At 54.1% G+C, this 25,443-nt stretch overlaps 2 protein-coding genes across 2 annotated transcripts; one reads left to right on the top strand and one right to left on the bottom strand.

The window, feature by feature from the left end:
• Positions 1-2,617: 2,617 nt before the first annotated feature.
• LOC142004723 (olfactory receptor 4D1-like) lies at positions 2,618-3,719 on the top strand. The gene has a single exon (XM_074982387.1). The coding sequence runs from the start codon at positions 2,618-2,620 to the stop codon at positions 3,548-3,550; it is 933 nt and encodes a 310-aa protein (XP_074838488.1). The 3' UTR covers positions 3,551-3,719.
• A 14,941-nt stretch (positions 3,720-18,660) lies between these two features.
• Positions 18,661-19,617, bottom strand: LOC142004726 (olfactory receptor 6N1-like). The gene has a single exon (XM_074982391.1). It carries the CDS (start codon positions 19,615-19,617, stop codon positions 18,661-18,663), a length of 957 nt encoding a protein of 318 aa, XP_074838492.1.
• Between the last annotated feature and the right edge of the window lie 5,826 nt (positions 19,618-25,443).

Below are 25,443 nucleotides of genomic sequence, written 5' to 3'. Positions count from 1 at the left end.
TGCTCCTCCAAAGGGATCTCCAGATGTTACCTGGAGTTCCCAGAGCAGTCTCAGCAGATAGGGGAAGGACAAACCACAGCTGCTTTGCTCCCAGGATGGTCCGAGGTCTTTGTGCCTCTGGCTCTCCCAGACCAGGTCTGCAGGACTCAGCTAAGAGATGCTGGGGCAAGGTGGTGGTGTGAATGAAACCAAGAAAGAGCGATGGGAGGTATCTGGGGCTGCAGATAAAACCAGAATGAGATTGCCGGGCGGCTGCTTGCTTGTAGAGAAGTTTACCCGTCTGTAGCTGTCTTGTAGCTTTACTCTGAAATTCCAAAGCCCCAGAATTTCAGTGGGAGATGTCTGGTCAGAGCTGATCTTTGTGGTCCTGGCCAGCAGAGAAGGAGGGGCCAATTCCAGCGAGGAGACAGAGCCATAAATCTCCCCACTTGTACGTTCCCAAAGGCTGGTGCTCGGAGCAATGAGATGCTGACATTCCCTGGAGCTTTAGCTCACTAGAAGCTTTACTCTGAAATTCCAAAGCCCCAGAATTTCAGTGGGAGATGTCTGGTCAGAGCTGATCTTTGTGGTCCTGGCCAGCAGAGAAGGAGGGGCCAGTTCCAGCGAGGAGACAGAGCTATAAATCTCCCCACTTGTACGTTCCCAAAGGCTGGTGCTCGGAGCAATGAGATGCTGACATTCCCTGGAGCTTTAGCTCACTAGAAGCTTTACTCTGAAATTCCAAAGCCCCAGAATTTCAGTGGGAGCCGGACACCGAACGCCCTTCATCTCCTGGGACCTGCCAGCCTCCAGTGTCCAAAAGCCACCTGTCCGACAAGGGCTGAGGAGCATCCTGTACTATCCCTGTGAGTGTCTCTCTCCTGCTCATAGGCTGGCACCTGGATGGAGCTTTAGGGGTCTCCTCCAGCAGCTGACCCAACAGCTGTGGGTGCTCAGCTCAGCCCAGAGGTGCTCAGGCTTTTACATCCAGCTGTCTGGAGCTGAGTCCTTGGGCGAGGCTTCAGCCTCCACTCCTTAGCAGCTGCAGTGAGTTCGGCAGCCTCTGAGGTTGACAGGAAAGTGGTGAGCAATGTCCTGTCCGCTTTCACTGCCTTTGTCCCCAGGAGATCCACCTCCTGGCCCTTGTACCTGAGTGCTTCACGGTCGTCAGGGGACTGGCCCTCAGAGCCTTCCTACCAAGGCAGGGAGCTGCAGCATCGCCCTGTTTCACAAAGGGAAAGTGAGTCGCAGTCCCTGGTTTTTAAAGGGCCCTGGAGAGGTCAGGAGTGAGAGGATCGAGGGGAATTGGTCATCTACCTCCATTATTCTCCTTGGAAGAGCACACACCAGGAGGGGGTGTGAATTGTTTATGGGCACAAAAGGGCTCCATTGACCCTACAGTTGTGGAGACAAAACTGGGGTTTTGTTGGGTGTCGTTGACAAAACCTGTGAAGCAGCTACGTGCAAAATGTGTTAAAAAGCCTTGTAGATGCTCCGGGGGCGGGGGAGGGGGGCGGTTTGTTGACAGAGCGGATTGAAAGATCGACCTGCTTTTATGTGCAGACACAATCTGTGGGTAGAAGTTTTGTAAGGACGTCTCTTCCAGCAGTAACTGCTGTCAACAGGTGATTCTAGCGTCGATGTAGCCAAGTTGTCTCTGGTGGGACAAAAACTGTATCTTGGTCTCTGCAGCCCAAGGTCAGCGGCTTTCCCACAAAACCGTTCTCCTGAGTTTCTCACAGCAACTTCACCCTGTTCTCTGGAGCTGACATTTTCCTACAGAAACAATTGACTTTGCAAGTACATAATTCTGTCAACAAATTGTGGATGACAAGATCTGTCTTTAATCATTTTTTTTTAAAAAGTGATCTGAAATTTTAAAAGCAAAATATTTGTTTCATGGAATCTTGAGTCAAAATTTTCAATCTTTACATACTCAAGTAGTCGAAAAGTGAAATAAAATTAAAATTAAAAATTAAAATTATTTTATCAAATTCTCATTCATTTTTCTCCCCTTTCTTTCCTCACCCCTCTTATTTTTTCCAATTGGCAAACTGAAAACCGAGAGAAAATGCTTGGGAGTATCTGGGAGAATACCCAACAAAGTAAAAATAAAACCCCCTTGAATTCAGGTCTTTTTGCCAAAGACTGAATCAAAAGCAATATGTCATTAATAATGGGATCAAAATAAAAAGTGGGTCTTGAATAGCAATTAAATGAACATGAACATTTTGTCTCATTTAAAAATATTCCAAGTGGAAAAAAATTGGAACCAAAAATATCAGGTCTTTTGTTTTTTTCCTTTAAAGATTTTGTTGCAAGATTTTGCTCAAGAGTTTCAAAATTTTAATGGAGATTAAGTGCCTACATCCTCTGGGTGTTTTAAATATCTCACGATAGGTGCACCTACATGTCCTCACATTTTTTAAGCACAAGTACTTTAAGTTCGGCAGCAGACTCCACAGGCACCAAAACGAAGTGACCCGGCTTTTCCAAGATGAGCTTTTGCTTTGGTGGGATCAGACAGTGAGATGGAACCTCTTGGATGGCGGAGCTGACAATTGTTTTTCTCAAGCTGAGAACCTTTTGCTAAATACTCGTATTATTCAGTTCCCAGGTAAATATTGAAGGACACCGAATGGAGCAGGAGAACTTCACCTTGAGAGTTACAGAATTTGTCCTCTTAGGCCTCACCCAAAGCCCTCAGCTGAAGCAATTCCTCTTCATTCTCTTCTCTATAGTCTACCTGACAACCTGGCTGGGAAACGTCCTCATCATCACCACCGTGATCTCCGACCACCAGCTCCACACGCCCATGTACTTCCTGCTGGCCAACCTGGCGTTCATCGATATCAGCGACGCTACCGTCAGCGTGCCAAAGATGCTGTTGGGTCTCCTCTCCCAGAGCAAAACCATCTCATTCAATCAGTGCATCCTCCAAATGTTCTTCTTCCACTTCATCGCCGGTGCCATGGTCTTTTTACTGGTGGTGATGGCGGCTGATCGGTACGTGGCCATCCATAAACCATTGCAATACTTGACTATCATGAACAGGGGTGTGTGCGTGGGGCTGGTGGCGGGCACGTGGCTGGGTGGGTTGTTTCACTCGTCTGTGCAGATTGTGCTAATCCTCCAGCTACCGTTCTGTGGGCCAAACGTCCTGGACAACTTCTACTGCGACTTCCCACAAGTCCTCAAACTGGCCTGCACCGACACCTACCTCTTTGAGCTGCTGATGGTTTCCCAGAGCGGGGTGCTGGCCATAATTATCTTCATTCTCCTGCTCATCTCATACACCATCATACTGGTCAAGATCAGGACGCACCTCACAGAGGGGAAGCACAAGGCTCTGTCCACCTGTGGAACCCAGATCACTGTTCTGTGTTTAATATTCATCCCTTTTATCTTCATCTACGCGCGGCCCTTCCAGAAATTCACCTTGGACAAGGTGGTCTCTGTCCTTTACACGGTCATCACCCCAATGCTGAACCCCATGATCTACGCGCTGAGGAATGCCGAGATGCAGAAGGCGATCAGAAGACTAATGATCAGAACACTCTCCTCAGGGTAGGGTTTGCCCAGGAAAACTATTTAGAAATAACAACTGTTATTATTCTAATAGTCTAATAATAGTCTAACAAACAAATAATAGTTTGTTATTTCAAGCTAACTCTTCCAGCATCTGCACAATCCGCCTGTGATTCCAAAATAATTCACAAATCACAATTGGCTTTTTTCAAATTTGGTCATTTTCATTCCCTGAGGAACAGCGCCCACGTCACAAGAGCTATTTCGAAATTGAGGCTGCCAGCATAGTGAACAGAACCGATTTTGGAATCAGCCGTAGGGCGTCCATTGGCTGTATTCGAAAGAGGGCCCAGAAGTGCAAATGCTGTATTTGGAAATAGAGCGAACTCTTTCATGTCCAGCATTCTCTAATCCCGTGCTCTCAAATAACCGGCATTTTAACCAGAAGTGAATGTCTGTGACGTTTTCCATAAGTGCAGTATAGAGAGAGTAAATGTAAATAAATGCAGCAAATCCCGTATAAGTTTACACTGTACAGCACTGCTGTTGGTGGTTAATAAAGTACTCTGCACACATTTTGGTATGTTTCTTTATATCTAATATTTTGTTTCCTAAGTGTTATGCACTGCTAGGTGTACCTCTCTGTCATCCAGAATACCTGATTATCCAGCACCTTCTCGCTCCCAGGGCTGCTGGGCACAGAAGAGTTTACTGTAGCTAAGTGCTATTTGAAACGCATGTTTGTGTGTAGCAGCGTTATTCTGAAATAAGCTCTTCTGGAAAATCTCTTCCAGAGCAGCTAACTTTGAAATAAGGCTGCTGTGTAGACAGACCTTCCGGGAGCACAAGAAGGCATCATGGGTTTTGTTTTCTTTTTAATTTTCACTCGATGGTTTTTAAATTTGTTACTATCGAGCCCCATAAACCCTCACAGTGTTAACAAACCTCCCCCCCAACGTGTGCTTTGCTCCCTTTAGAAGAGGGAAGTGTGAACACCATTACACAAGGCTCTGGGGAGCCCTGCTCTGGAACACCGTGTGCAGTTCTGCCCTCCCTGGTTTAAGAAATCCGGACAGGGGCAAGCACAGAGAAGGCCAGCGAGGATGTTCAGAGGAGTGGAAAAGCTGCCTATGAAAGGCGTTTGGAAGAGCTTCACTTGCTCAGCCGAAGCCAATGGAGGCTGAGGGGAGAGACGATTGTTCTGACTCAATCAGAAGACTTGTTTAAGTTAGGGCCCACTCTGGACACAAGCAAACGTGGATTTAAGCTGGCCAGCTGGGTCTCCACTTGTACTCCTCTTTGGAAAGAGGCATGCAAGTGAAGGAAAGCGAAAATGCAAATGAGGCACTGGTTTACATATCTGGTACCTCATTTGCATATTGTCCTTCAGATACCAGTCTCCTACTTTGCGAAGGGGGCTCAAAGGAGGCCGGAGAGAGGCTGTCCTCAGTCGTGATGGATGGCAGAACGAGGACCAATGGTCTGAAGTTGCAGTGCGGGAGGTGTAGGTTGGATATTAGCAAAAACTGTTTCCCCAGGAGGGAGGTGAAGCACTGGAGTGTGTTATCTAGAGAGGTGGTGGAATCTCCGTCCCTAGAGGTTTTCAAGTCCTGGCTGGACAAAGTCCTGGCGGGGATGATTTAGTTGGGGTTGGTTCTGCTTTGGGCAGGGGGCTGGACTCCATGACCTCCCGAGGTCTCTTCCAGCCCGAGGATTCTATGAATTTTACATCCCCCCAGCCTGAGCCCCAGGACCCCTGCCCAGCTCACACCGCCAGCTGCAGGCTATTAATCGCTGCACAGAAATACCCTGGGCGCCCATCAGACGTATTCCCCAGTCCCACTAGGGTCATCTGGCATCTGTATTTCGACCAGAATTCCTGGCGGGAAAGGGAGGCGGGCGGCTCCGGTGCACACTGCTGGCCAGACCGTGAACAGCCCAGTCGGTGGTGCTGCAGGAGGGAAGACAGGCTGGTCCCACCTGTCCTGACTCCACACATTGTCCTGGAAATGGCGGGTAACGCCAGAGCCGGTCCTGCCAGCCACCTCCAAGGGCCACCATGGAGCCAGAACCGGCTGGGAGCCCACCTTAGCCCCCCGCACCACTGACTGGGAGCTGCCTGAGGCACATTTATACTCCAACCCAGAGCCCCAAACCCCTGCCCCAGCCCTGAGTCCCCCCACCCAGAATTCCTCCAGCACCCCCAGCCCCTCAGCCTCAGCCCACCCCGGGGCCTGCAGCCCCTGCCACAGCCCTCACTCCTTCCTGCTCTCCAACACCCAGCCCGGCCTGGAGCCCCTCTTGCCAGAGCCCCCACCCCCAGTTAGAGCCTCACCTCTCCCGCCCCTCCCACCCCGACCCCAGCCCAGGGGCAGCGAATGAGCATGGAGGGGAATGAGCCGCTGGAGAGGAGAAGGTGGTGACTGGGAGGTGGGGAAGGGGCGTGGCCAAGGGATCCTGCTGTGTAGGAGTAGAACGTTGGCCCCCTTAACTCCCGGGGGACGGCTGAGTCGTCCTCTGGGCAGTCAGGCTGGGTGGACAGTCAGGGTTTCCCACGCCGCCCTGGGAATAGAGCTAGAGCGTCTGGGGAGGGCACGCGGAGGGCTGGAACATGGAGGGTTTGATTCAGGCTGACTCAGTGTGACGTGGACGTTGGAGCAGCAGGTTGGGATGTGGGTTCAATGGTTCCTCACGAGAGGTTCCAAACGAGGTCAGGTCAACACCAGACCTCACAGTCGACCACCGATTTGCCATGCCAGGTACAGCCACCGCGTAGCTAGAATGGACGTACCTACCACTGGCTGATCTGGCTGTGCTCACAGAGGGAGGCCAAGGGGAGAAACTCTCCTGCTGAGCTCTTTCACGCCTTGCGAGAGTGACAAGCACCAGGCTCGGCTGTTGACCCCCGATCCTGCGATTTCGCACGTCCCCGCCAGGGCACAAAGACCAAACCCCGGAAGAACGACTCCGAATGGGTCAGTCTGCCAGGTAGGGTACATGTGCCAGGTGTGCAGTCTCTCCAGCCCTCGGTTAACCACCCCAGGGTCTGTGGACTCTCCTCGGAATCCTGGTCTTCCAGTATAGACATCCCCAAAGGGGCCAACTCAGGTAGGAGAGCCTGGTCAGTTCCAGGATGAGGGTGTTGACAAGGGCCCAGAATGTCCCAACGTGTCCTGCTGATTCTCCCCGTTCCCATGGGCCCCCAGGCTGATGGTGAGCTGAGAGTCCATCACTCCCACGGACAGAAGTTGACCCTTCGCCGACGGTTGCTTTTTGTCCAGTGGAAAGGCCAGTGTTTGCAGGACTGATCACACTCGGCTGGCTCCCATGCTGGCTTGCAGCTCAGACCCAGGACAGAGCTTGGTCTCTGGCAGTGTGTTGCAGCTACTGGGGGTGTCTGGTTCTTTGCAGAGTTGACTGAATTTTTTTTAAATAATCTAGTTTTGCAAAATATTTCCACTATTTTGTTGCCCGAACACCCAGTTCAGAAAGATCATCTTGTAGCTTTTCGCCGTCTCTCTGCGATTTAACTGCAGTTCAGCTGCAAATTTTGCCCCCGCACTGTGTATCCCTTTTCCCAGCTCATTTGTGAATGCGATGTGCAGAGCTAGTCTCCACACGCAGCCCCAGGGGTGGTTGCGGGACACCTCTCTGGGACTCTCGCGATTCGCACACAAAGCTAATCCATGAAATGCTCCAAAATATGTCAGTCTTTTAGGTGTCACAGGACTTCTTGTGGTTCTCGAAGGTCAAACAAGTGTCCCCAGAGATGCCTAGAGAGTGGACTGGTGGAGAGGTGCTGATGTTCCTTGTGTGGCAGGACAAATGATGTTCCAGGGGACAGACCAGTCCCCCTCAAGCATCTCCAAGGCAGGGACCAGCCACCGAGGGCAGGTCTGTGCACGCTGCTGTGTTATCCCCTCGCCTTGTGTCATGCCCAGAGTGCCACAGTCCGGCAACAACTCTCTCCGTAGCCTGGCCTGATCTTCCCCCAGCAGCTCAGTGTCGGGCAAATCACCAAGTGGGGGAACTTCACATCATGGACCCATCAGAGGTCTCCAGCCCTGAAATCCACAAGGCCGCCTGAGCCTGGCAAGAGGTTTGGGATCCCTAAGGGAAACAGGAAAGAGAGAGAGAATGTGGGGGGCAAAATGGATGGAGACGGATGTTTCCTCCACAACATCCTCTGGCGAGGAGTTCCACAGGTTGACTGCGTGCCATGTGAAGGAACACTTCCCTTGGGTTGCTGTAAATCTGTCAGAGAGGGGCCGACTGAGTCTGTATCTTCAGAAACAACAAGAAGTCCTGTGGCACCTTATAGACTGACATGCTCAGAGGGGCACTAATAGGGCCGTTCCTGATCAAGGGGAGTACGTCCAGCCCTGGACTGAGACCCAATGGGCCTACCACTATCCAGCTTGGTGACTTAAGGCAAGGCCCTGCCCCTTTCCATGCCTCAGTTTCTCCATCTGTGGAATGGGGATAATGAACCTTCTCTCCTCTGGAAAGTAGGTTGTGTGCTGCTGAAGAGATGAGCTAAAGGTGTTTTGACAACGTATCAATTGTCGTTAAACTGGTGCTGGGGAGAGGAAAAAACTCCCAGGGAGTCAGTCCTAACTGTGTGACAGAGCCTCTAGCAGGCCGTGGTTCCAGCTGAGGACGTACAATAAATACACTCTAGCTGCTGGGGAGGGAGGGAGCCGCCGGCGGGAGTCAGCGCCTCGGTCGCAGCTTTTCCCGCTCACGCCGGGCCGGGAGCCACAGCACCACCTGCAGCCTGGACCGGGCTCCCGTGGAGAGGGAGGGGCTGCCCCCCGCGGGGGATGGAACCGCCCCCGTCTCCTGTCCCGCACAGGGACCTGCCCAGCCCTGTGCGCCACGGCCAGGTTATGGACTGTAGCCATTGGGCCGCACTGCCCTGAGAAAAGGGGCAAGGGACCGACTCTGGCCATTGGGCCGCACTGCCCTGAAAAAAGGGGCAAGGGACCGACTCTGGCCATTGGGCCGCACTGCCCTGAGAAAAGGGCCACGGGACCGACTCTGGCCATTGGGCCGCACTGCCCTGAGAAAAGGGGCAAGGGACCGACTCTGGCCATTGGGCCGCACTGCCCTGAGAAAAGGGCCACGGGACCGACTCTGGCCATTGGGCCGCACTGCCCTGAGAAAAGGGGCACGGGACCGACTCTGGCCACTGGGCCGCACTGCCCTGAGAAAAGAGGCGGGTTATGGACTCCACTCACTAGGCTGCCCTGCCCCAAGGCAGTTCTGCCAGAGGGGAGCTCGGAGCCCACAGGCTTTGTGGCAGGAGAAGCTGCCGTCCGCTCAGAGCCAGGCGCGGGCTGGACCCAGCGGCCCGACTGTGAGAATTCCAGCCCAGGGATGGGGCTGGTCGCTGCGCAGGTTGGAGGCTGAACAGCCGGCCCAGCGGCCAGGGCCCTGCGAGGTCACACACGGGACAAGGGCAGCGGAGGAGAAACCTGCCGGCCAGGGCAGAGAAGCAGACGGGGGCTGCACCACGGGGACCTGCTGAAGAGTTCAACACACCAAGGGGCCTCCCCATCGCACCACGTCCCCCAGACCCCGAGCTTGGGCTGCGGCGCCCATCAGCCACGACGCTGGGCACAGAAGCCACAGAAATACGGCGCGTCGCAGCCCTGCCCTGGGCGCTCATGGCCAGGCCAGGCCCTTCCCAGGGAGACTCCCATCCAGTGCACAGCGCTGCGGCAGGGGTGGGGAACCTCAGGGGCAGTGGCCGGATGCAGCCCCCGGCTTGTGGGGATGCGGCCCCTGAAGCTCAGAGCTCCCCCCTGCACTGGGGAGCCCACGCTGGGAGGGGTGGGGGGTCTCTCTCAGTTGTGTGCTGCCGCCGAATGATTTGTCTGTGGGTCAGTGGCCCTGACCCGACACAGGTTCCCCACCCCTGCTCTTGGGGGGGAGGAAGGTCCCTGAGAACGTGACTAGGGCTCCACCCATTTCACAGCCAGGAGAGGTGTGACGGGGGTGGAATCTGATCTCCCCACGCGGTGAGGAGCCTGGGGGGCCCAGCTGGTCACGTGGCCAGGCCGGGATGGGACAGGAGTTGTCCTTCCCCTACACGGCCACGCCTGGCAGGGAGATCAGCGCCACCCTGAGAGGCAGGAGAAATGAGGGTGGAACTGCTCTGGCCCTGCCCCGCATGCTCCTGGGGAGTGAAAGTGTCATTCTTGGGACGTCCCCCTCCCCCACTGCACACACCCTATGTCAGGCCAGGACCTGCACGGTCAGAGCGCCATGAAATTTCCCACGAGAACACCCGAGAGGGGGAACCGGAGCAGCGTGGGAACTGCCTGGCTGTGAAATGGGCGAGGGGGCAGGAGGACGCGATGGGGCCCGAGTTACGGCGTGTTCCATGGAAGTGGTGGGAAAGGGTCTGCCAGAAACTCTTTGCCCTGTTGGATCTCAGGGTCATTGGGGATTCCCCTAGTGCAGCCTTTCTCCAGCTGGGGCTCCCAACCCACAAGGGGGTCACAGGGCAGGGTAGGTGGCTCACAAGCAGGGTCACTGGCCGTCCGGGTGTTCCCAGCCATGACCTCCTCTTTGGGCCTCAAATCTTCCTCTGGGCGGATGTTTGGAAATATTAAAAATGTCAGATTTCTCCCGGCTTTCCAAGCTGAGTGCCTGGAGAGCAGCGGCCACTGTCTGGGCGCCCGGTTAGGACGGCAGCGTCACTGCCAGGAGCAGCACAGGGGGAAGGGAGGCCTGGTGCGATATCACCACCCCTCCTCCTGCACCGCTGCTGGCAGTGGGGCGGCCTTTCAATCTGGGCTGCATCAGAGCAGTAGCCGCTGGCAGGTCACCCAGATCAGAAGTCAGCGCCTCCCCCAGCCGCAGCACAGAGGGAAGGGAGCCGGATATGTTACTGCCACCTTCCCTTCTGCATTGCTGCTGAGTGCGAGCTGCCTTCTGAGCTGGGTGGTGGCAGAGCAGCGGCTGCTGGCCAGGGGCCCAGCTCAGAGGACAGCGTCCCTGCCAGCAGCAGCACAGAAGGAGGGGGGGCATTGTGTGGTATTGTCACTCCTACGTCTGTGCCACTGCTGGCGGTGGCCCTGCCTTCCGAGCTGGGCGTCTCACCAGCAGCCACGACTCTCTGGCCGCCCCGCTGGGCAGTCAGTGCTGCTCCTAACAGCGGTGCAGCAGGATGTGAAGTGGGGGTTGGGGTGGGATTGCAGCACTTCCGTCTGCCCCACGGCTGGGGGCAGCCCTGACTCCCAAACGGGGGGACCAGAGAGCGGGTGCCACTGGCCAGGGGATACTACAGAGGGCAGCGCCGGCGCCAGCAGCAGCACAAACTGGGGGTGTCAACGTGTGTCATCGACGACAAGATTAAACAATACGCCTGGGCCGCTTGGTTAATCCTGTCGGCTGCACACCCCTCCCCCGGCGGCCGCAGTATCAGGGGCAGGATGGGGAGGGGAGGTGGGAGCTGGTGCCTGTGGGGAGCCGGTTTTCAAGGTGCCTCCCCATGAGCACCAGATCCCACAGAGCTGCCTGGTCTCCTGCCCCCGCACTGCTGCCTGGGGCAGAGATGCAGCGATGGGGAGGGTCGGGGAGCAGGCGGGAGCCGGTGCACATGGAAAGTGGGTGCCCACCCAGCTCTCCCGCCCCCAGGAGCTGTGGAATAATTGTGGAGTTGCTGCGGTTTGGGGCGGTGACACCGTTATTCAATGACTTCCTGTCTGACGTCCCTAGCGCAGAAGGGAGGGCGGCCCTGCATGGTGCCGCCCTTCTTCCTTCTCTGTCATCGCCGCCGGCGGCACCACTGTTCCCGCCAGGCAGCCGGACAGTCACTGCCGTTGGCGGGAGCCGTGCAGAAGACAGGTGGCCTGGGGCAGCTTTGCCTCCCTCCCTTCTGTGCTGCCACCGCTGCCGCTGCTGCTGCAGACTAAGGATGTCAAAGAGATTCGTTTCCTGGTGGGTGGAATTTCCATCGACTGCTCGAGGAGCTGGTGGACACTTCTGCACTTTGACATGGACGTGAGCCCAGCGGGGCCCTTGTGCATTTCACATGGGAACTCCCTGTGCAGCGCGGGGCCAGCGGGAAGTCCGGAGACTCTGGTGCATTTCAAAGTGGAAGCGCCTCATGGAGCCGAGGGTCAGTGGGTCCCGGGCTCCACGCAGCATCTCCCCAACCCAGGATCCGCTGGGGAATCCGGGGTCTGTGGAAATGCCGCAGGGAGCCCGCGGTGAGCTAGGGAGTCGCCGGCTGCCCCTGGGTTCCACATGGCACTGCCACTTCGAAGTACCTTCTCTTCCCCTCCTCTCCTGCCACTGTATGGTACAGGCAGCAAGTGGGGGGAATCCACCAGTCACTGTGACTTCTTTATCCCAAAGTCGACTCGTCCTTCACATCCTCACTGCTGGCAGTGCTGAATTCCAGGCTGGGAGGCTGCAGGGCAGCAGCCCCTGGCCAGGCACATGGCTGAGAAGGCGGCAGAGCCACCAGCAGCAGCGCAGAACGCAGGGCGGCATTCGATGGCGTTGCTGCCCGGCCTGCTGCGCCCCTGCTGGGGGCAGCTCTGTCTGCCCACGTGGGCAGCGGGAAAGGCAGCGCCACCCCAGCAGCAGCGCAGAGGGCAGGGTGGCCTGGCGAGCCATTGCCTCCCTTCCTTGTGCACCCTGCCGGGGGCACTGCCTGACGGGGGGCTGGGGCAGTGGGATTGGGTCTGGTGCCCAACCTGGATGGCAACCCCACCGCCAGCAGCAGCGCAGGAGGGAGGGAGGCCTGGGCTGGAATTGCCACTCTCCCTTCTGTGCCGCTGCTGGCGGAGCCTCTCACCGCTCAGCTGGGCGGCAAGAGAGAGCGGTCACCATGTGCACAAGGCCTCTGCCCCCAGCAGAGGCACAGAAGGTCTGTGAGTGCAACCTCTCCTCTGTGCCACTGCCGGGGGCAGCCTGGCTCCCCACCCCGAGGGGCCAGAGAGAGGCAGGGACTGGCAGGGCGCCCAAGGCTGAAGTCAGCTCCACCGCCAGTAGCAGCGCAGGAGGGAGGGGCCTGGTATGGTATCGCCGCCCTTCCTTCTGCCCCACTGCAGGCGGTGGCACTGCCTTTGGCCCTGGGCGGCAGCAGAGCAGTGGCCGCTGTTGTTTTTCCCAGTGTGGAGGGTGGCTGCACTGAGCAGCGAGGGTGGGGTGGTCACCGGCAGGACACCCAGCTCTGAAGCCAATAGCACCACCAGTATCAGCGCAGGAGGCGGAGTGGCCTGTCAGTGACCACCGCTCCCTCGCTGCTCAGTGGGGCCACCCTCCGAGCCGGGAACCACAACTGCTCCCACTGCTCTGCTGCTGGATGGCAGCGCCCAGCTCGGATGACAGCGCCGCTACCAGCAGCAGCACAGAAGGAAGGGGTGTAGCACGGCATTGCCACCCTTCCCCCGGCACCGCCTCCTGTGGCATCTCTCCCTTCAACGCTGGGTGTGAGAGCGAGCGGAGCCCAGCTGTGAAGTCAGTGCCAGCAGCAGCAGCGCAGAAGGGAGTGCAACCAGCGATGATGTTACTGCCTTTCCATCTGCGCCGCTGCTGACCGGGTTGGGCGGCAGAGAGCAGCTGCCCCTCCAGACACCCAGCTCGGAAGCCAGGAGAGATCACGGACATTTCTTCTGATTTCCAAACTCCGCCTGGACAGAGACCTGGGGCTGCAGACGAGGCCATGGCCGGGAGAGCCCGAATGTCTGGTGCCCTGCGAGTGACCCTCCTGCCCTCGCCTTGTCGCCCCCTTCTGGGCTGGGAACCCCAGGGGGAGAAATGCTGCACTAGGGGATTCCTCTATGACCCCGAGAGCCAACACGGCCAGGAGCTCCTGGCAGCCCCTTCCCCACCACTTCCATGGAGGAGGTGGGAGGTTCTCAGGGAAGGTGGCCCCCACTCCGAGATCTGCCTGGATGGAGAGTGGAGGAGCAAAGGGAGGGCCTGGACAGGAGTGCCCAGGGCCACAGCAGGGCTCACACCCCAGCAGTGAGTGGCCAGAGACAGACTGGTGCATAAAGAAACCTGCTACTCAGCAGACACAAACACTGTGTCTGCCGCGCCCTGGTACCAGCCACGATTTATCCAGCCTCCCGCTGACTCCGCAGTCCCTCTGCCTCCTGCTGCACGGCCGGGAAGAGGGAAGGTGAAACGTGGCCTCCCAGAGATGCTTCCTCGATGCCGAAATCTCCCCCCACCTCAGGTGCAGCAACATCAGGAGCCGAATGAAACGACTGTGAGACTGGCTGGAAACACTGAGATTAAAGTGAAATAAAGAGAACTCTCAGGTGGGGTCTTTTTCTGAGGTTTTCCCGGGGCTGCAGCCCACACGCCCAGGAGTGTTTCTGTTGCCATGACAACAGCTCCTCCCTCGGCCAAGCCCTGCCTGGCTCCTGGCTGGGGCAGTCACAGCGGCGGGTGTCAGAGCCGGGGACAGGAGTCGCAGAGCAGCCAATAGGCAGGTCTTATTGGCTCAGACTTGCAGGGCACAAAGGACCGTCAAGGGCAACCGCTCTGACCTGTACCTGGCAGGCCCCAGAGCTCCCCCAGCCCCTGCTGCCCCCACTCACCCCGGCTGAGTTACTGACGCTCTCGCAGCACAGCTGAGCGATGGCCAGGGATGGAGAATCCCCCATTGACATGACTGGAACCCAGCCCAGGACCCCGCCCCCCGCTGCAGAGCAAGGGAGCCTCATCCCCCACCCCATGGGCTCTGCACATCCGACCCCTTGAATCTCCCTTCCCAGCCCAGACACGGGGTCGCTCAGAGCAGGAGTGTTTGGCCACAGCCCCCAGCCGAGCGCCGGGAAAGAATTGTCTGGAGCAGCTCAGCACGGGGGGGGCCCACATTTCCCACTGCCGAGTGGGGGGCAGCTGGGAAATTCCTCCCGCGCAAGTGAGTTCAGCGGCCGCCAGTCGCAGCTGGCGGCACAAACGCTCACGTTCACACCCATTCCCCGGAGCCCCTGTGTCGAGGGGCACGGCTGGGGGGTGGCTCCCCTAGAGACGAGCCCTTCCCAGGGTGTTGCTCAGCCTTTTCTCCAAGGCCCTGCTCGCTCCCCACACTCGGTGCTCACCCGGCCACTCGGCCCAAATCCATAGATACATCTGCTAACACCTGCTCAACTCCGCAGCCTTGCGCTCCCCTGGGTCCCCTCGGGTAGAGGCAATGGGGCCCAGAGGCCTAGTTGTGAAGTGAGTCCCCTCTCCCTCCAGAGACATACGGCACAGAGGCCCAGTCCATACGTACGTCCCTTCCATGGGCTGCAATACGGCTGCAGGCCGAGCTCAGAGGTGAGTCTCCAAACTTCCAGGGTGCTGCCTCGCCACGGGGGGACCTGTGGGATAACACCAAGCTCTGAACCCCAATTAAAAGAGAGCATAAAAATCAGCTGCAATCTCACAGGTGACCTTTCAGTCTTTGCCACTATTGTACACAGCCCCTTCCTGAGGACACAGGTCAAATCATTGCCTTGAAAAGGGTGATCTATTAATGAAACAAAAGGCAAAATATACAAAGCGATAACACACACGTGCTGGTTGTTCTCAAGCAACTTTAAAAAAGGGGGGAGATAAACACAGAGCAAATCACTTCCCTGGGATTCTGTTGAAAAGTTACAATGTACGGGGGGTGCACCAGGCCTCCTGAGAAGTCGACACCACGGCCAACAGGAATGACAACCTGACTAACTATTTCCTTTCAGCTTCCATGTCTGCATGCCCAGACCTCGCGCTGGCCTGGATATTGACTGGCTTCGTTCAGCCCTGCTCAGGCTTAAACATCTCTCTCTTACTCTCCCGGCCACACAAAGAAAGAGCCCCCACTGCAGGTAACTGCTTCAAATGGAAAGATCCCTCCCTCTTCCCAGGGGCTCACCTGGAAGCTGGCCAACAGAGAACCCCCCTCTCTGGTTTCACCCCAATACAGACGTTCACTCATGCCAGTTGGTTTCTGAAAGCAACCGCTTTACGAGTCCCTTTCCGCAGGGACTCCTGGACCTCCTTGTTCCTGAGGCAGCAGATGACAGGGTTGATCAAGGGAGTCAGGACGATGTAGAAGACAGAGAACGTTTTGTGAAGGGCCTTGGGCGTGGTGGCTGTTGGAACCACATAGACACTGATCACGCACACGTAGAAAACGGTCAGCACAATGAGGTGAGAGGAGCAGGTGGAAAAGGCCTTTTGCCTCCCGGTGGTGGACGGGATTCTCACGATGGCGGCGATGGTACAACTGTAGAACGTCAGAGTCAGCAGCAAGGGCACACGTGACCCTGTGGTGGCCCTTCTTGTTACCCTTCACATCCCTTGCCAGCTGCAGTTCCAATTGTGCTTTCACTTTCCCGATGACCCCCTGGTATTCTCCAGCCATATGTTTATATTCCTCCTCAGTCAGCTGTCCTCATTTCCATTTCTTGTACGCATCCATTTAACCTCACCAAGGATTTCCCTTGTAAGCCAAGCTGGTTGCCTCCCATATTTGCTTTTCTTACTGTGCGTTAGGATGGTTTGTTCCTGTGCCCTCAATAAAACTTCTTTAAAATCCTGCCAGTTCTCCTGAATTCCTTTCTCCTTTATATGAGCTTCCCAGGGGATCCCGCCCATCACTTCTCCCAAAGAGTCAAAGTCTGCTCTACTGAAATCAAGGGTCTGTATGTTATTGCTCACCTTTCTTCCTTTTGTCAGGATCCTGAAATCCACCATCTCATGGTCACTGCAGCCCAGGTTGACACCCACTTCCACTTCTCCGACCAGTTCTTCCCTGTTTGTGAGCAGCAGGTTCAGCTGCACACGGCCCCTGGTCGGTTCCTTCATCACTTGTACCAAGAAGTAATCCCCGTTCTCCAAAAACTTCCTGGCTTATCTCTGTGCTGCCATATTGGTCTCCCAACAAATATCTGGGTGATTAAAGTCTCCCATGAGAACCAGCACCTGTGATTTGGAAGCTTCTCGTACTTGTCTGAAGAAATTCTCGTCTACCTCATCTACCTGATCTGGTGGCCTGTCGCAGACACCAAACACAACATCTCCTCTTCTGCGTCCACTTCCAAGCTTAACCCAAAGACCCTCTGTTGTCTCTTCTCTCCCAAAAACTGGAGCTCTGACAATCTTGTTGCTCTGTCACATAAATCACAACTCCTTCTCCTTTTCTCCCCTCCTGTTCTTCCTGAACAGTTTATACCTTTCGGTGACAGTGCTCCAGTTATGCGAGTCATCCCACCCAGTCTCTGTTATTCCAACCATCTCATACCTCCTTGACTGTGCCAGGGCCTCTAATTCCTCCTGTTTCTTTCCCTTGTACGTATGAAATCCCTTCTATCCTCCAGGAGGAGAACAAACACACCACTTGCAGGGCAGGGCAGAATGGCTGTCAGGAGACTTGTCCTTATCCATTTTTTTACTTTCTTCAGAGAATTCACCCAGAAGGTATCAGAGCCGATTTGAAGGGCAGAAGAGAAAAAAAATCTACCTGACTCCCAAGCTTAGTGTCATCCGCAACTTGCTCAGGGTGCAATCCATCCCCTCGTCCAGGTCATTAATAAAGACATTGAAGAACACCAGCCCCAGAACCGAGCCTTGGGAAACTCCACTTGAAACTGACCATCATCCAGATATTGAGCCATTGACCTCTACCCGTTGGGCCAGACCATCAAGCCAGCTTTCTACCCATCTTACAAGTACCAGTATCTGCAAGTATCTATCCACCTTGCACTCCATGTATCCAATCCATACTTCCTTAATTTATAGGCACATAATATCAGTAAAGGAAGCCATGTCTCTTTTGGCATCAATCACATCTGTATGATTTGGTGGCCCCATGACAATGGTTCCCAAAGAGAATTAACTGTCTATGTTGCCAGGCAAGCTGAGTCACCTTGGCAACAAATAGCAAGAAAGCCAGCTTCCCAGCAACGCACGAGGTTTCCTCTCGCGTCCATCAGAGGGATGACATTAGAACAGACAGGTTGACTTGCCTTGCATGTCACCAGGGTCCCAGTACAAAGTAAGAACTTAAGAACATAAGAACAACCATACTGGGTCAGACCAAAGGTCCACCCAGCCCAGTAGCCTGTCTGCCAACAGCGGCCAGTGTCAGGTGCCACGGGGGGGGGGGACCAAAGACAACGATCAAGCGATTTGTCTCCTGCCATCCTTCTCCAGCCTCTGACAATCAGAGGCCAGGGACACCATTCCTACCCTTGGCTAACAGCTTTTTATGGAGCTAACCTCCAGGAATTTATCTCGCTCTTTCTTACATTCTGTTACAGTCCCAGTCTTCACAGTCTGCTCTGGCAAGGAGTTCCACAGGTTAACTATGCACTGAGTGAAGAACTTTCTGTTATTAGTTTTAAACCTGCTACCCATTAATTTCATTTGGTGTCCTCTAGTTCTTGTATTACGGGCACAAGTAAATAACTTCTTCACCCTCCCCACACTTGTAGTATTTTTATAGACCTCTATCATGTCCCCCCTCAGCCTCCTCTTTTCTAAACTGAAAAGTCCCAGTCTTTCTAGCCTCTCCTGATATGGGACCTGTTCCAAGCCCCTAATTATTTTTGTTGTCCTTTTCTGAACCTTTTCCAGTGCCAGGAGATCTTTTTTTGGTGAGGAGACCACATCTGTACACAGCATTCAAGATGAGAGAGTACCATAGATTTATATGGGGGCAGTAAGATACTCCTTGTCTTATTTTCTATCCCTTTTCTAATAATACCTAACATCCTCTTTGCCTTTTTGGCAGCCGCCGCACACTGTGTGGATGGTTTCAAGAAAATATCCACAACAACTCCAAGATCTCTTTCCTGATTATTTACAGCTACATTAGCCCCCGTCGTATTGTACGTATAGCTGGGGTTATTTTTTCCAACGTGCACACATATTTTAAATGAATTCTAACATTTATAAAGTGCCCAGTGTATGCGGTAGCTCAATTTTAATACCAGTGGGGACAAAGTTACTGAAGACAAATGCTAGGTTTCTTAAGAAGCTTTTTTTAATTATATTATTTCCATGAACTAATTAAAGTGCTTGCACATTCAATTTTCCCCCAGAATGATTCAGATGACCCCAGGTAGGCAACATGCAGACTCCACTGGTAGAGTCATGAAGTTCTGATTTTCATACTACTGAAAAGACCCGCCTAAAACCCAGTGTTCATTTAAAAGACAAAAATCGAAGGAAAACTTTCCTCAAGGCTTCCTTCACCTCCTTGTTTCTGAGGCTGTAGATGAGGGGGTTGACCAGAGGAGTCAGGACTCCATAGAAGGCAGAGAATACTTTGTTAAGGTCCCCTAATGTATCGGACTGTGGGACCAAATAAACCATGATGAGGGTCCCAAAGAAAATTGTCACCACAATGAGGTGAGAGGAGCAGGTGGAAAAGGCCTTTTTTCTCCCAGTGGTGGACGGGATTCTCAGGATGCTGGAGATGATGCAAACGTAAGATGCTAGCGTCAACAGAAAGGGAGGGAGAGTGAATAGGGAAGAAGACATGAAACCAGTAATTTCTACCATGTGGGTGTCAGTGCAGGAGAGCTTTATCATTGGGCGAAAATCACAAAAGAAATGGTCGATTTCACGGGGGCCACAGAACGTTAATTGTGACATCAGAAAAACAAAGATAGACACAGACAGAAACCCACCTATCCACAGCCCAGCTGCTAGCTGGAGGCACAGCCTGCCATTCATAAGGGCTGCATAGTGCAGAGGCTTGCATACTGCTAGGTATCGATCGTAGGACATCACAGATAGCAGACAACATTCAGTGGCTGCCAGAGAAGCAAAGAGATACAATTGCACTATGCAGCCGGGCACAGAGACGGCTCTGTCCCCAGTCAGGAGGCCGGCCAGCAGCCTGGGCAGGATGGTAGAGCTGTAGCAGATCTCTAAGCAGGACAAGTTCCCCAGGAAGAAGTACATAGGGGTGTGGAGGTGATGATCAGCCACAACGAGCACCACGATGAGGCTGTTCCCAGCCATAGTTGCCAGATAGATCGCAAGAAACAGCAGGAAGAGAAGACCATTTAGGTTACCGAGGTCTTGAAATCCCAAGAGGATGAATTCCATGATGGTCGTTTCATTTCCCACCAGTATGTTTGTTGTGGGTTTCATCTGGGGTAAATAAAAGAAATGATGCAATTAAAAATCTAACATGCATGTGAAACAGTGATAATTTCAGTTCTGGTTTCTTCCTGCTGGTAGCCACCCCAACAGTTCAGTCAAGACTCCAGATGGTGAACATGTTTGGAAACATGTTTTTTAAAAGGCCAAAGTTAATTGACATTGTAAATTTAATTATGGTCTTGCATATCTATGGCTGAACAGACCTCACCTTCAGTTCTAAGGTTCTTGCCAGCAAGTTAAAGAAGCACGGATTGGAAGAATGGTCTACAAGGTGGATAAAAAGCTGGTTAGATCACCAGGCTCAATGGGCAGTGTTCAATAGCTCCTTGTCTAATTAGATGCCAGTATCACACAGGAGCTGTGTCTACACGTGCACGCTACTTCGAAGTAGCGGCACTAACTTCGAAATAGCGCCCGTCGCGGCTACACGCGTCGGGCACTATTTCGAAGTTAACTTCAACGTTAGGCGGCGAGACGTCGAAGTCCCTAACCTCATGAGGGGATCGGAATAGCGCCCTACTTTGACGTTCAACGTCGAAGTAGGGACCGTGTAGACGATCCGCGTCCCGCAACGTCGAAATTGCCGGGTCCTCCATGGCGGCCATCAGCTGGGGGGTTGAGAGATGCTCTCTCTCCAGCCCCTGCGGGGCTCTATGGTCACCGTGGGCAGCAGCCCTTAGCCCAGGGCTTTTGTCTGCTGCTGCGGCAGCTGGGGATCCATGCTGCAGGCACAGGGTTTGCAACCAGTTGTCGGCTCTGTGTATCTTGTGTTGTTTAGTGCAACTGTGTCTGGGAGGGGCCCTTTAAGGGAGCGGCTTGCTGTTGAGTCCGCCCTGTGACCCTGTCTGCAGCTGTGCCTGGCACCCTTATTTCGATGTGTGCTACTTTGGCATGTAGACGTACCCTCGCAGCACCTATTTCGATGTGGTGCCGCGCAACATCGAAGTTGAACATCGACGTTGCCAGCCCTGGAGGACGTGTAGACGTTATTCATCGAAATAGCCTATTTCGATGTTGATACATCGAAATAAGCTATTTCGATATTGGCTTCACGTGTAGACGTAGCCAGGGTGTCCCAGGGATTGGTCCTGGGGCCAGTTTTGTATAGAGTGGTCTGTTTGTGGATCCTGTGATCTGACTAGGGGCTGCTAGGTGCGGCTGAGGGCTTTTTAATGAGGCTGTGACCCCTAAGCAAATTAGCACTCATCAACCTTTCAACCATAGGGGTGGACGACGCAGAGAGCCCGGGGGGTTAAAATCCATCTCCTACGGGTCTGGGGGAGCTCAGGACCAAGAGCTGCTGAAGTGCTGGGGTGGAGTCAGTGGCCACGGTGGTTCCCATGACATAGAGGGGGCTAGGAGAGAGGTGCTGGAGATGAAAACAAGGCCGCAAGGTCAGACATTAAAGTCCAGGCTCTCCACGGGAACAGTCTCTGAAATGCTCCTGGTTCCAAACACAGGGAGAGTCGGAGAGGAAAAGCTGCAGGGTCTTGGTGCATGGGGAGACCACGGTGTAGGGAGGAGGGGGTTGATTTATCAGGAACTGGGGAGCTTTTGGGGGAAGGAGGAGTTCATACAGCCAGGATGGGCTCCACCAGCACCAAAATGGCACCAGGGCACTGAGATGTGTCATGAAAAAGGTTGTAGAGGAGATTTAAACTAAGAGCGTGGAAAAGCCAACAGGTGCACCCAGAATCTTGATGGGCTGATGAGAATCAAAGAGACGCAGTAATGTCAGAGTACAAAATGCATCATTTCAGCCTTAAGACAAAGACTTTGGACACCCACGGTGAGGTGCACAGGCCCAGAGGAACACAGAACCCCTCAGTGACGGCAGAGGTTTATAGCTCCTACGAACGGCTGAGACAGGATGATTCAGTCAGACATGCAAGGGGGGTGGGTGAGACCTTATGTGAAGGAAAACAGAGTCAAATATAGTCCAAATCTTAAGCGACTCAGTCTGTAGCAAGAGAACTCTATGGACGATAATTCCACGCGCTCCTAAGAAGAATCATCTAGTCCTAGAAGCTACAAAGGGAGGCAGTTCTTGATGAGTTCTGTGTGGGGCACAGGATCTCTCCCAAGAGGTGAATAACGCTCAAGCACTTACTAATAGCGATATTCACACACTTACGCCTAACTTCCGCGTGTGGCCGCACCCCCCAGAGAGGCCCATGGCAGCAGCAGAGAAGTTAGAAATGGGCACTCCACCCAAACGAAGAAACAACTTAAACAAAAACTGAAAGGAGCAGTCCCTCAAAGTGCCCACAAACTGCATGGAGATTTTCCAAATCATCACAATAAAGGCTCAGATTAAACACGAACAACAAATGAAACCAAACAAACCACAGAGGATAAGAAAGTGAGCCACAGCGAAACCACAGCCCAAAAGGCGGGATTAGAGGGGAAACGTTATCCTGTTAAACCTGCAAGTTCTGGGCTCCTGAGCTGGGTAACTGCTCTGTTCTGTCCGTTGCCTCTGAAGCTCTGGCAAGGGACGCCAGCAGGCTGCACCGAGCTAGCGGGACCCTTGCCCTGACCCGGTGTGGCCATTCTGACGCTCTTAGAGACCCCTCCCAGCATCTGCTGGTTTCTAAAATCCCCTGTTAGGCACAACCCCGCTGAGGAACAGGAGAAATTTGCTGCCACAAACACCAGTGTCAGGGTTCGGTGTGTGAACCTCACTGCTGGGTTAACCCCTTGATGATGCCAAAAGCAGAGACTGGGCTGAAAGGTGATGACAGTATTTAAGAGCCTAAGCTATCTGGGGAGATGGAGAGATGGTCTTCCCCCAAACACAGAAGAAATGTAGCTCACCATGAGTGCCCATTCCCCGCTCATGAACCCAGCCCCTTAGAAAAGCAAGCACCAACCTAGAGCCAATCAGTCCTTAATTCACACAAACGCACTCACCCAGAGACACACACACCCACTTGCACAAATGACTGTAATTCACACAAAGACTTTGGAATAGTTGCACACTCACCCAGGGACGCACACACCCAGAGGCACATGCACAAATGACTGTAATTCACACAAAGACTTTGGAACAGTTACACACTCACCCAGAGGCACACACACCCATAGGCACAAATGCCTGTAATTCACACAAAGACTTTGGAATAGTTACACACTCACCCGGAGGTGCACACACCCATAGGCACAACTGCCTGTAATTCACACAAAGACTTTGAAATAGTTACACACTCACCCAGAGGCGCACACACCTGTAGGCACAAATGCCTGTAATTCACACAAAGACTTTGGAATAGTTACACACTCACCCAGGGACGCACACGCCCATAGGCACAAATGACTGTAATTCACACAAAGACTTTGGAATAGTTACACACTCACCCGGAGGCGCACACACCCCTAGGCACAAATGACTGTAATTCACACAAAGACTTTGGAATAGTTACACACTCACCCGGAGGCGCACACACCCCTAGGCACAAATGACTGTAATTCACACAAAGACTTTTGAATAGTTACACACGCACCCAGAGACGCACACACCCATAGGCACAAATGCCTGTAATTCACACAAAGACTTTAGAATAGTTACACACTCACCCAGAGACGCACACACCCCTAGGCACAAATGACTGTAATTCACACAAAGACTTTGGAATAGTTACACACGCACCCAGAGACGCACACACCCATAGGCACAAATGCCTGTAATTCACACAAAGACTTTGGAATAGTTACACACTCACCCAGAGACGCACACACCCATAGGCACAAATGCCTGTAATTCACACAAAGACTTTGGAATAGTTACACACTCACCCAGAGGCGCACACACCCCTAGGCACAAATGCCTGTAATTCACACAAAGACTTTGGAATAGTTACACACTCACCCGGAGGCGCGCACACCCCTAGGCACAAATGCCTGTAATTCACACAAAGACTTTGGAATAGCTATGCACTCACCCAGAGGCGCACACACCCATAGGCACAAATGACCGTAATTCAGAAAGAGACTCTGGAATAGTTACACACTCACCCGGAGGCGCACACACCCATAGGCACAAATGACCGTAATTCAGAAAGAGACTCTGGAATAGTTACACACTCACCCGGAGGCGCACACACCCAAAGGCACAAATGACCTTCTGAAACAGCACAAGTTTTCAGCTCCTGAAGTGAGCTGCCCCCAGGGCGGGTAAAGAGCAGGTAACACATAGAACATGGAGCTCACCCAAATTCCGAACAACTTATTCATTAAGAGATGGGACCTGAGATGTGCCTCCCTTACCCCTCCCTGCTCCCTTTCCTTTATCCCCTTCCCTCCCACCCAGATCCTTTACCTTTCAAGCTTTTATTTCTTCCTATTTCCCAGGAGTTTTACTTTGTCGGGGAAACCAACAAACCAGAAACACATCAATAAATATGGAGAAATACGCATGCTGAAAATTGCATCGCAAGAACTGAGTTAGCAAGAAAAATAAAATGGAGATGCGTAAACTTTGGGGTGTTTAATTAAGGAACTGTTCCACTCTGACTTACCCCAGTATGAATCAGGAAGAACTGCACTGATGCCAAGAGAGGGGCACTGCTAGAAAACTGGGATAAGTGAGAGGAGAATGACACCAAAAGAAGAGAAGTGTCCTCGTCTTCTTCTTCTTCTTCTTCTTCTGTTTAATGGCCCTGTACAAATTCCTGCCCCATGCACATGCACAGACACAGACGACCTCTCTCATGGCACCATTCACCGAGTGCCTTGTTGCAATCACCTCTATATGCTCTGGGGACCACATGGGAATGGTTCCCAAAGAGAAACGACTGTCTGCGTTGCCAGGCAACCTGAGTCACCCGGGTAACACCAGGCAAGAAGGGAGCCTTCCAGAACAACTCAAGGGTTCCCCCCATGTCCAGTGGAGGGATGGGCTTAGAAGAGACACGCTCAGTCCCTGGGGTCTGGAACAGCTGGCTGGCATCTGACTTTTCCTCCTCCTCACTGTCTTCAGCCCCTCTCCCTTTCCCAGGCCGTCCTGGCGCGTGACCCTCCCCCTGCTCTGCATGAGCCGTTCACCCCGTGTGGCGCACCGCGGCAGGCAGGGAGAACAGTGCCCTGGTGGGAGCCGTGTGGAATTGTTCTGCTTCTTCAGCTCCTGCTGCGCTTCCCCGTGCGTCCCAGGGAGCGCCCCTCTGCCGGCCGCTCACCCCGATCCTGGATTCTACCACAGCCTGGGAAGAGTCTCTCCAGCGCCACGTCCACCTCCTCCAGGTGTAGGTGCTGCTCGTCCACCTTAACCCGGGGGAGGATGGTGGTGTCATCTCCCACCGCTTCCATGCCCTCCTGTTGCGGGCCCAGGATGGTGCTGGTGTGGGGGATGCCTGAGCCCTCTCCCCCTCCTCTGGTGGGGCTGTCTGGGATGATGGATGGGACCTTCTGATGGTGCAGGTGTATGGACAGGAAGGGCCAGACAGATAGCATGTCAGTCCCTCAGTACCACCCCAAGGGCTGTGCTTCCCACCCCCTGTGGGCAGCAGACCCCAGCCAATGGCAGAGCGGCCATGGGGTATCCTGGGTGCTGAGGGCGTCTCTTCCCACATGGGGCAAGCCCCGGGTGTGGTCTGCCCCGCCTGTCCCCTCCTTGCACATGAGGCTCATGGTGCTGTACAGGGGGTGGGTGCTGAGTGTTGCCAGTGGCTGTCACAGCACCCTGGGAGCCAAGGGCCGTGGCCGCTCAGGATGTGTCTGGACCAGGGCCACTGGGTGTGTGGATGGCCCACTGGCAGCTGTAGCGCCCCCATCCTGTGAGCCCCGGTATGCACCCCACTGCGTACTTACCAGAGCGCT

Source organism: Carettochelys insculpta, chromosome 32 (genome assembly GCF_033958435.1).
Source record: "Carettochelys insculpta isolate YL-2023 chromosome 32, ASM3395843v1, whole genome shotgun sequence".
Lineage (NCBI taxonomy): Eukaryota > Metazoa > Chordata > Testudines > Carettochelyidae > Carettochelys > Carettochelys insculpta.
This window is presented reverse-complemented; position numbering and strand designations above follow the sequence as displayed.

What these genes read in the sequence shown, in the direction of transcription:
- LOC142004723 (XM_074982387.1), top strand. Translation starts at nt 2,618, where the DNA reads ATGGAGCAGGAGAACTTCACCTTGAGAGTTACAGAATTTGTCCTCTTA.
- LOC142004726 (XM_074982391.1), bottom strand. Translation starts at nt 19,617, where the DNA reads ATGAAACCCACAACAAACATACTGGTGGGAAATGAAACGACCATCATG.